The sequence below is a fragment of the Pan paniscus genome, chromosome 1 (assembly GCF_029289425.2).
Source record: "Pan paniscus chromosome 1, NHGRI_mPanPan1-v2.0_pri, whole genome shotgun sequence".
In the NCBI taxonomy this organism is placed as follows: Eukaryota; Metazoa; Chordata; class Mammalia; order Primates; family Hominidae; genus Pan; species Pan paniscus.
This window is the reverse complement of record NC_073249.2, coordinates 169,885,623-169,896,727: the sequence shown is the minus strand read 5'-3', so window position 1 is coordinate 169,896,727 and position 11,105 is coordinate 169,885,623. Positions and strand designations below refer to the sequence as shown.

The 11,105-nt window shown below is 41.6% G+C and overlaps 1 protein-coding gene across 2 annotated transcripts in view; it reads right to left on the bottom strand.

The window, feature by feature from the left end:
• C8B (complement C8 beta chain) overlaps positions 1–11,105 on the bottom strand; it is a 36,847-nt gene continuing 25,742 nt past the window's right edge. The window contains exons 10-12 of one of the 2 annotated variants that reach the window (XM_008977953.5): positions 4,131–4,284; positions 2,605–2,673; positions 1–352 (exon numbers count right to left, since the gene is read on the bottom strand). In XM_008977953.5, coding sequence (XP_008976201.3) covers positions 198–352; positions 2,605–2,673; positions 4,131–4,284 — 378 coding nt within the window. In that variant the 3' untranslated portion in view covers positions 1–197. The remainder of the gene's footprint in view (positions 353–2,604; positions 2,674–4,130; positions 4,285–11,105) is intronic. The other variant, XM_057298761.2, reaches the window with a different exon arrangement.

Genomic DNA, 11,105 nt, shown 5'->3' with positions numbered 1-11,105 from the left:
TGCTTAAGCCTTTAACTCAGTATTTATTTAAATCAACTTGCATTTTACAAGCTAACATCTTTATTTTAAACAGCTTGCATGGCACTGCCTTTTGCCCTTGCATGAACTCCAGGTGGCAACTGGTGTAGGGCTGAGCTGGCCTGAGTTCTTGAGGGCTCAGGGCTCTCACTGTATGTAGCCCACTGCTGTATCATCTGCTAGGAGCAGTCAAGTGTTTCTGAAGCAGGGCCTGAACAGGGGCTACCCCCATTTTGAGGAGGTGGATTGTTACACTGCCTTTGTCTTGTCTTACGTCTTCCAGAGCATGAAGACCAATTTGACCAGCAATTCCACTTCCCATCAATGGGGATATCTATAAGAAAGAAGATCAACAAGCATCAATCAGCACTTCTTATATTCTGGTGCCTTACTGGGGTTGGGTGAGCTATGTAAGCCAAAAGGCTTTGGTAGTCTGAATCTCTGAGCTCCCTGCTGCCATTTTCCTGGCCATTGTACTTGTCATGCTCTTGCCTACCACAGGGCCTTTGCATATGCTTTCCCCCCTGTGCCCGGAACACTCTTCCCTCCTCTACTCACCTGGTCAATCCAATTCACCCCTCGGATCTTAGTAAAAGTGTTATTTCCTCAGGAAAATCTTCTCTGACTCCCCCAGTCCCCATCAATTCCCTGTGACTCCTAACTCTCCATCAATTCCTCATATTTTAAGTTCTCTGAGCATTTTGTAGCAGTTGTTACAATTTAAAATTTAAAGAACTTTATGGGACAATTCAAATGATATTGGCCTTCCTTTCCAAAGCAAAATCTTGATTGTGACTGGGGCTATATCTTATTTGTTCACCTAGCAGCTAGGCAGGCAAACAGGAGGCCCTTGCTAAACATGTGTTAAATGGATGAATGGATGAATAAATAAATGAATGAATGTTTTCCAGCTTAGACAGTTCCCACCTATAGGATGCTGGATAGTTATCTTCTTCTCAAACTATATAATGGGAGCTGTGTTATCTACTGTGAGCAATGGATGTTGTAGATGAGGTGACAACAGACACCAGTGCTTTCCACACCCTGACACTTGGCTTTCACTTGAGGATTTTTGATTCTTGGTGAGATTGGCAAGTCATCAATCACTTCCATCACGATTTATCATGTGTCCAGCTTTGCCACTACCTCACAGTGTAATTCTGGGTAAATTACTTAATAACTGGGCCTCTCCATTTGAAAAATAAGAGAGCTGGAGTGCATGGTTCCCAAGGCCTCCTCCAACCAATAGGAACCCTGTGGTTGTGTGACTGCAGACTCACTGGGAAGATGACTGCTAGGGGCATGGTTGAGGTGCAAGATGAGAGGGTGGACAACCTTGAGTGTTTTACTGGAAACATAAGAGTGCAGGCGGGAGTTACGATCAAAGGCTGTGGGGGCAGACCCACTGGACCTGAACCTGGGTTTCCACACTTCCTAATTGTGTGACTATTGGGTATGTTAGTTAGTGACCCATTGAACCTCAGTTTCTTCATCTATAAAATGGGAATATCAATAATATCTACTTCATGGGGTTGTTGTGAGGATTAAAGAATTTAATATATATAAGATACAAAGTAACAATGTGCTCTTTAAAAAGTAACCAATGTTTATCTTGCTTTTACAATGTGTAAGGTATCATTCCAAATGCTTTATATGCCTCCTTACAAACTCAAGACAACTCTATGAGGTTGTTAATATGATCATATTCATCTTACAGGCACAGAAACTGAGGCATAAAGAGGTCAAGTATCTTGCTCCAGGTCAGTTATTAAATGATGGAGATGGAATTTCAATCCAAGCTGAGTTTAAGCACTCAGCAAGGTGTCTATTATGTAGTAAAGTGTCCAGTAAATGTTCGTTGTTTGTTTTACATGTGCCATTTCCATATTGAACAGTATCACCAAAAAGTCACCGAAAGGAATAAAAGTGAGAGAGGAGTGAAAGGTTGAGAGCTCTTATGTGTTAAACTGGCCAAAGAATTTGAGATCTGGAAGGGATCTTAATGATAGCCAAGTCTTTCATTTGTTAATTCACCTATTATCACTGAGCAACAGCTGTGCCTGGCTACTGAGACACAGAGGTAAATGGGACATGGTCCCTACTCACAGATGCAGGGGAGTTAGATAGATACATCAACCCAAAGTACAATGCACAAAGAGCTATAATAGATACATGTTCAAAGTCCTGGGGGAGCCAGCAGGAGGAATTAGCTCATTCTTTGGGGATTAGAGGAATTTTTTGTGGAGGAGGAGGCATACGTGCTGGAATTTGAGGGCTGAATAGGAGCATACTAAGCAGGAAAAGAGGGTAAGCATTCCAGAATGATCCAAAGAGATGGCTTACAAAAGCCATGCATTGATATTTCTCTAATATGAAGCACTCTGTGTTGTAAAAATAATGAAATGCATAACAATCAATCCATCAGTTATTAAATGATGGAGATGGAATTTCAATCCAAGCTGAGTTTAAGCAGGATGGATCTCAGGTTTCCTAGTATCCAGCCCCACACTCCACACCAGCTCCTTGCTCTTCTTCTGGTGAATTATTCTCTGGACCTCCCCAGAGTTCCTTTTCCAATTAACTTACTCTTCCGATAGGAGACCTCACAGGCTAGGCCTTGGGATCCAACAGGACAGATGCAGTCACAGCGTGATCCTGAGAAGACAAGGCAGAGAAAGTGTGAATCATGCCAGGTGGAGCAAAGAACTCCTGGAGCTCAGCCCTCCACATCACTGCAGTTCCATCAGGTTAAAACAGAGCACATATTTAGTTAAATGGCTTGCTATAGGCAGGTTCAGTGCCAGGAATACCTACTCCTTTCCTGAGGGCCTTTGCCATGAAGGGGTGTTTATTGTCATCTCTAGGAATACATAGAGTTGTTGAGGACAATTACTCATGAGCTGACATTTGACCCATACTTAAATGCTTTCAGTGTCAGAAGCTACATTAGCAGTCACTGAGGCCAATTGTCATTGATGTTCAGTTTCATACCAAATAATTGCCTAGCTTAGGCTTGAATACCTCGAGGATGGGGAACTCATCACTCTTAGATGTCTCATCTGACTTTGGGCCAGTTCTGACTCCTTGGAAGCGATTCCCTATGTGAAGTTGTAATCTGTCAAGCAACTTCTCATATGAATCACAAGAAATCTCCTTACAGGATGTCCATCATAGGTCAGGCCCTGCAAGCATCCCAGTCTCTGGCTCCATATTCTCCCTCACCTTCACTCTATAGCCTCAGGTGGGTCCAAGTTTCTAGGTCCAAATTTCGCACAAGGCAAGGGAGAGTTCAGCAACCCTAGATTAAAATCTTGAGTTGATGAGCTGACCCCACTTGCTGCAGAACTAACCCTCACATAGGGGTCCTTGTGCTGATAGCAGAACTTCTAGGCCATATGCTCTCACTTATGTCTTCTCTGCTCATGTCTATCCTCTCCAAGGAGCCAGAGACATATTCCTCAATCCCAGTCTGGCAACTGGACTCTTTCTGGCTGAGAATACACCTTCTTCTATATCCCTTCCGTTGAGCTAACTTCATCCACGTGGGCTCTGCCTTGACTCCTGCTGGTTCCCTGGGCTGAGACTTGCTGTAACCAGTTGCTCCTGATGCCCTGTTTTGTGTGCTGGGCTGTCCTCTTTTTTAGAGTCTTGCTAGGCTATCACAACAGGAGCATAAGATCCCAGGCTCTCACCCCTCCCAGTCTGCCCTGCTCACTGCAGTGACCCCAACATGACTCTTGAGTTTAACAATCAAGTTCTAGTGGCCCATCCTTGCTGCTACCCCCAAATCTTCTTATTACGTATTAGTCAGGACATGCACAAAGGGCTTCTCCTACTCAGCCCAGGCCCCCTTTGGGTAGAGATTCTCTGAGTCTATTCCCACTCCTTGCTGTGGACCACAGGATCTCAGCCTGCTACTATCTTCAGCTTAATGATGCTGTCACCCACGGTAAACCTTGGGGCTAGAACCCAGGTATACTGACAGCCAGAGTAGTATCTCCCAGTGGACTAAATTCTGACTTCTCAGTAAACAGAAGCAGGCAAATGGCTGGCCCCCGGCCTGCTTCAGATTATGGCTTCCACCAGGGACACCAGCTGCCTGAAAGTGGTACCTTTCAGGACAGGGACTCCATTTCCTTGGCAGGGAGCACAGTGGCAGGAACTAACTTCCTTCTGGAACTCCTCCAGTGCCTGCTTCATGTTCTGCTTCACTGTGCTGGAATAGGCAAAATCTGTGGCTGTCACTAGTTCATACAGAGGCTCCACCTGGAAAGGGAAAGGGGCATTTATTTCAAGAGAAAAACATTTATCAAGTAGAAGTGTAAAACAAAACTACAAAGGAATGGACTGGGATCAGTGCATAGAGACCACATGTGGGTTCCTATGAAACTAGATGGATCTCCCATCTTCTCTCTGCTTCCCCTTACCCGATATACACAAATTAGCTCACTCAAGTTCAGGTCAACAAACACTTAGAATGCTTAACTAAGTGCTAGGTATTAAGCATAAAAAATGAGTAAGATAAAATCCCTACTCTCAAGGAACTCAGAATCGAGAGAGACAGACAAACATACCAACAGATGGTTACCACATGGTGGATACAGGCACCAGCAGAAACTTGTAGAAAGAAGCAGGTGAGAGCAGAAAGGAGTGGATGCTTCATCTATCTTTGGTGGGGCAGAGAAGGTGATTTTCCAGCAGCTCTTTGGAAGGATTATAGGGGTACCGTCCCAACATCACTACACCCTCCAAACCTATCAAAATCATTCCCATCCTGCAAGAGTCACTATCAGGAACCTTCCAGAGCTGCAAAGCTCACAGAACACCTTCCCGCCATTAATCACTCAAGATACTGTCTGCACTACTCATCTGAAACAAATCCCATGTTTTTTATTGCTCCTTTATAGTCAATACTGTTTTTTTTCTTTTTTTATGTGCAGAGTTCCTTTTTTTTTTCTTTTCTGATTAGATTGTAAGCTCCTGGAGATCAGGGCAATGTCTCAGCTCTGTGTTTCGAGGGTCCAGCCCCCAGCTAAGTGAATGTAGTGGCTGGATGGATGTAGGGGGATGGAAGGCCTCATTAAGGTGATGGCAGGGGGCATGGATGAGAGGGTTTGGCTGTCAGAAGCATAGAGGAAGAATCAGCAGATGCTGCTCACTCAGTGGGCATGGCCATGTTTGAGACAGAGAAGTCACAGATAGATGTGGCATTATTTGTGGGTTAGAAAAACCAGAGGCACAGACAGTCCAAATAGATAGTTAAAAATGTTCTATTCCTCTTGGCTCAAGTTGCAACTCCAGGGCCAGGTTCCTCTCCAGCTTTTGCTTGTGATTCTGCCCTAATCCTGCCCTGGAGAGTTTAGGGTACGTCTAAATGCAGGCAATCATGACTAATAGAAGCCTCCCTTGGGAAGAAAATTGCTTCCATTTCTTAATGCATCTGATGCTGACCTTCGCTCCAGTGGGCAAAGCAAGGCCCCTTGGTGGTCCCATTGTCTCACCATTTTGTGGTCAATGAATTGATCCAGAGGCTGTTTGCAGAACCATCCAACCTGCTGGCCACACAAGGGGTGGGGGTGGGAGTTTGGAGAGAGAAAGAGGGGAGCTTGCTTTACACCAATGAAGAGCTCCTCCAACAATCTGATTTTGCTCCCAAAGCACCTTGAAAGGCTGCCATTAACCACAAAGGCATTTTCCTACCAGCACTGAGGTTTGCTGCAGGAGACAGAGGAAATCAGAGAACAAACTGGAATAAACCTTCCATATATACTGTGTCCTGGGAGCTGTGTGGAGGTCTACAAATATGATCCTACTTCATCCTCACAAACTAGCAATTATCAGCCCCATTTTCAGGTCAGGCTAAGTAATTCGATCAAGATCACGCAATTCATATATGGTATTACCAGAATTCTATTCCAAAACCTGTGTTTTTCCTCCTAGTTCACCATGATTATTGATAAAAATGGCTTGATTATTCCCATGTACAGTCTCCCTCCTAGGCTTCTCCAAATTTTGCCAGCTATGGTTTGACTTGCAGCTTAACAGCAACTCCTCAAGGCTCCAAATTTCCTTTTTAAACCTAATATAGCACATTCGTCTGTTCTTTGATTTGCTGCTCATTTTTTTCCTGTCTTTTTTCTTCTCTCCTTTTGCTCCTCCCTCCTTAACTTTTGTCCTCCTTTTCTCTTTCTCTTTCTTTCCCACTTCTCCCCCAAATACACAGTTCTAACCACTGACATTGATCATTGGATCCTCAGCACACCTGCCCTTCTGAAAATTTTCTTTTATCATATTGCTGCAAAGAAATTGTGAGCACCGACTAAACTCTACACAAGTTTCCATACTAAACCTTGGTGTTCTTAGTGATAACAAATAATTATTTCCACAGCTAGCATTTATTAGGTGCTGAATTAAACACTTTATATACATTATCTAACTTAATCTTTGCAACAATCTTATGAGTTCGTTAGTCTTTTGTTTCCTTCTTGTACAGGTGAAAAAGCTGAGGCACAGAGACATTAAGTAGATTGACGAAAGTCACATAGCTAGTGAGTGGTGGAAAAAGGGTGTGACCTGTTAACCCTGTGGTCTGTTTCCTTTCAGTGTATATTTTTGGGCAGGTAGATGGACCTATCCAAGGGATGAATAGGTAGCTATTTACACCAAATTGGTGGCATAAGTGTAATTTTATATCTCACTTTCTTCACTTAACATCAGAATATGAGCATTTTTCCACATGATTCCATCGTCTTTGATAAAATGGCTTCTTACAGCTTCAGAGTATCCTTCTATATGGATGAGCCACAATGTATTCAACTCTTCTTCTGTTCTTGAGCCTTTAGGACATTTCCTTTCTTTCTTTTCCCTTTTGCTACTTCAAATAACAAACTAAGACATGCCTTTACACATACATCTTTACCAACTTGTCAAATTATTTCTTTAGTACATTCTTGCATTGAGTGTTGTTGGATGAAAAGCTATAAGCATTTTTAATGTTTTGAATATATCTGCTTAAATTCTGTTCCTAAATAATTGTATCAAATTATATTCCCATTCTATTTGACAAAAATATCCATCTCATCACAGTCAATGCCATTGAGTATTGTAGACTTTCAATCACTGTACCTTTAATAGGTAGAATATAATATTGCAGTTACTTTAATTTTTATTTTTTATGACTACAGAAGTTAAACATTTTGCATCTTTATAAACCAACTGAGAAGTGTTCATCTCCTTTGAGATGTTTCTTTCTTCAAAACTATCATTCCTTACATATTAAGGATCTCATTTGTGGTAAATTTTTTTTTTTTTTTTTTTTTGGTGTGTTATCAGCCATTTAGTTATATTCGTGGGTTTTCTTGGTTTTTTCTTTTCTTTTTTTTCTTTTTTTTTTTTTTTTGAGACAGAGTCTTGCTCTGTCACCCAGGCTGGAGTGCAATGGCACGATCTCAGCTCACTGCAACCTCCACCTCCTGGGTTCAAGCGATTCTCCTGCCTCAGCCTCCCGAGTAGCTGGATTACAGGCGCACGCCACCACACCCAGCCAATTTTTCTATTTTTAGTAGAGATGGTTTTCACCATGTTGGCCAGGTTGGTCTTGAACTCCTGACCTCACGTCATCCGCCCGCCTTGGCCTCTCACGGTGCTGGGATTACAGGTGTGAGCCACCGCACCTGCTGGGTTTTCCTTTTTGAAATTCAGAATTTATTTTTGCAGGTGAGCTTTGTCAATCCAAATCCAACATTGTCTTTCCAGGCGTATGCTGCCACAGCATTTATATTTTAAGCACTCCCTGGACCAGAGTAATTTGCTTTGAGAAAATCTTTGATACCTTGCTTTGAGAAAGGTATGAGGGTCGTTATTACAGTTTATTAAATATTTCAGCTTCTTTTCCTTCTGAGCACATGGTAAGGCTGACATTCTTGCTCTCTTTGAAGGCAGGTTTGCAATGTGACTTGTTTTGACCAGTGACAGGTGAGAAGAGAGTGTCACTTCAAGGTTGAGGCTTTCCAAACAGAGTGAGGTGACTTGTCCCACTCTTTTATTATCACTGCTGTGGTGATCTTGGGAGCACACGACAAGACGCAGCCCCCATCAGCTGGATCTGTGAGCAACTACGTTGAGCAAATCCCCCTTGCCAACACACTTTGGACATATGTGATTGAGAAATAAGCTTTTGTGGTATCAAGCTACTGAAATGTGGAGGTTGTTTCTCTGCATCATGACCTATGCTATCCTGATCTCTGTGTGGGCACCATTCATTACTGTATTTTTTCCCTTCTGCCCTGGGCAATGCCAATAATTCATACAATGGCTTCTCTACCAGCATAGAACCCAGCCAACAACCTAGCTATCCTGACTAGCATAGAAATGTACATGGATGACAGACTTTGTGACTAGGATTACCAGTTAAAGACAGGCCATTCAGCTATATTTTAATATGAGATTAAAAAACAAATAATTTTTTTTAGTTTAAGTATATCCCATGCAATATTTCAGAGATACTTACACTAAAAAATTATTCCTTATTTACCTGAAATTCAAATTTAACTGAACTTCCTGTGTTTTCATTTGCGAAATCTAGCAACTTTTTATGTGACTTCTTTACTATCTAAAATCTCTTTGGAATTCTTCACCCATTAATGACCATTTCACTAGGTCACAAGTTTTTCCTTCAAGACTCCTCAGTTGTTGCTCCATTTTCTTCAAGCATTTCACACTGCAAAGAATTCTAGGGCCAGTTTGACTTTTATTCCTGTAGGATATATTTGTTCCTAAAAGTAAACATTTTCACCAGGATGGGTTTCAGCTTTGTTTTGTTTTCAGTACTTTGGCTTAGTTTTCAATGAGCTGTTCATTCTGCATTATCAGCTCAGGGAAGATTGTCTTCTTATATTTTTGATTAATGTGTTTTCACATTTAATCTTGTCTCTTTCTTAGGAAGAGGTCTCTGTGTTTTAAGCTTTCTACTCCTGTACTCTCTGTCTATCGTATTTCTTTTCTGCCATTGTTTTAATCTCCCTGTCTCTTGCGTCTGCATTTTAAGAACATGTTTATAACACCTTCCACATCACTGTCTCAATTTTCTGCAATGTCAATTCTGTCGTTTATAGCTTCCAATGTGGGCTTTAATTCTGTTATTGTATGTTTGGCTTCCTGTATTCAGCCACTTGCCTTTTCATCTGATTAGTGTCTAAACACCTCAGCTTTTATTTCATAAATTCTTCATTTCCTTGAATTGTATGATAATCACAGAAAATGTATTCTAAAATCTTCTTCTATTTTTCTGTTTTTTTAGACATCATTATTTCCTATAGCATGAACATAATTTCAATCTTTTGTGTTCAAGATCTCTTTATATGTTCATTGCTGTCTCTTAAGTCTTCTTTGAACAAAGAGCTACCTATGTCTAAAGTTTACCGCTTAACATTAAGAATGGGTTCCTCTGTGGTCTCCTTCCCTGCCTACCTGCTTCTATAGAAATCATGTTTTAGGACTTGATCTTGAAGACTGGTTTACATAATTAAGCTTTGGTTGAAACTATTGCATCTAGAAATTGCTTGTCTACTGGGCTCTGCTGTCTTGAAATCAACTGCCACTCCAGCTACCTGGTAAGCTGGCTTTGCGGAGAAGAATTATTCTGACATAATGTGAAGCCATCTGCAGTTCCCTCTTGCCAGAAAAAAAAAATGCATGTGAGAGTGGGATGCCCAGAGTGTATATTTCCAACTCAGGGTGGGAAGGTACAGATGTGTGTGAAAGCCGTCAACACTCTTGCCTCCTCTACTCCTGCAACACTCCCAAAACATCTCTGATTCTCTGACACATCCCACATCACATCACATGCTTGGCATTTGACATTCCCAGTGCCCAGGTAGGCACATTGAACTGATCTGAGTGACCAGGGAATTCATTTGGTTCTCAGGTTTTTAAAAAAGATTCAGGTAAGATATCTCAGGAAAAAGAGATAAAGGCTAGAGATCTATTTTCCCTTGATCTCTGTTTTCTCCCATGACCAGCTGTGATGCCAACCAATGTCACCATGGCATCGGCCAAGCCCAGATTTCTCAGGAGCCCCTGCAGCTCAGCTGATTTTATCCTTTGCATGTTTGCCAGCAACTGTACCCTAAGTGCCACTGCTGAGTAAGTGCAAAGGAGAGGGTTTGAATGGCAGCCTTCTTGTTCTGCAGAAACTGTGTATTTGACGTGCAAATAAAGAAATCACCAGGCTGGGGACTGCAGAGTCTCTCATCAGAGCACCAGTCCCTCAACCCTCCACCTTGACTGCAAGGTGGGATCTCCAGCGAGTAGGTACTGGCCCATAATGACGGAACAGACATTAGCAAGAAGAGCATGGTGTTAAGACGTACTGTGCAGAAGTCCCCACAGGCAAGGACCTACCATTGCTGACGTGTATGACAGTCCTGGTCTAACAAACATCTTTTTAGTTTAACGTTGTAAAACTCCTCTAGTTTGGGTGACAAGTGGTTAGGATCATTATGTTTTATTCATCAAACCCGCAGGAAAGTCTAGAGGGGAGGGAAGAAGTCAAAGTCTTTTGTTTGAACCGAATAGACTCTTGAGCAGCCAAAGATGGATACAACTTCTCTAGCCCTTGATTTTTGTCAACCACAATATGGAGATAAGAATAATTAATTTGCAGACCAGTGTGGGGATTACATAAAATAACATTTCTAGATGTTAGATGAAGAAATATTTCTAAAGAGGGTCGTGAATATATTAGGTGCTCAAGACATGTTAGTTGTTGTGATGTCTTGTCCTGTAAGATAGTTATGTGTGTGTGTGTATCTTACTGTTCCTCGTAGACCATATGTTTTATCCTTGCATTTTCCTCTATTTTCCCCTAGTACCTTACTTCCTGTAGCATAGCAGGAATTTAGCAACTATTTGTTGGTTGAATGCATAACGTTTAAATGAATAAATAACTAAATGAGTGATTCTCTAATGAAATAAAAGGAATATTAATTTAATTGATTAAATTTAATTGATTAAATTTTAAATAAATTAATATTCCTTTTATTTCACTAGAGAGGCTAGAGGCCAGGCACAGTGGCTCACACCTATAA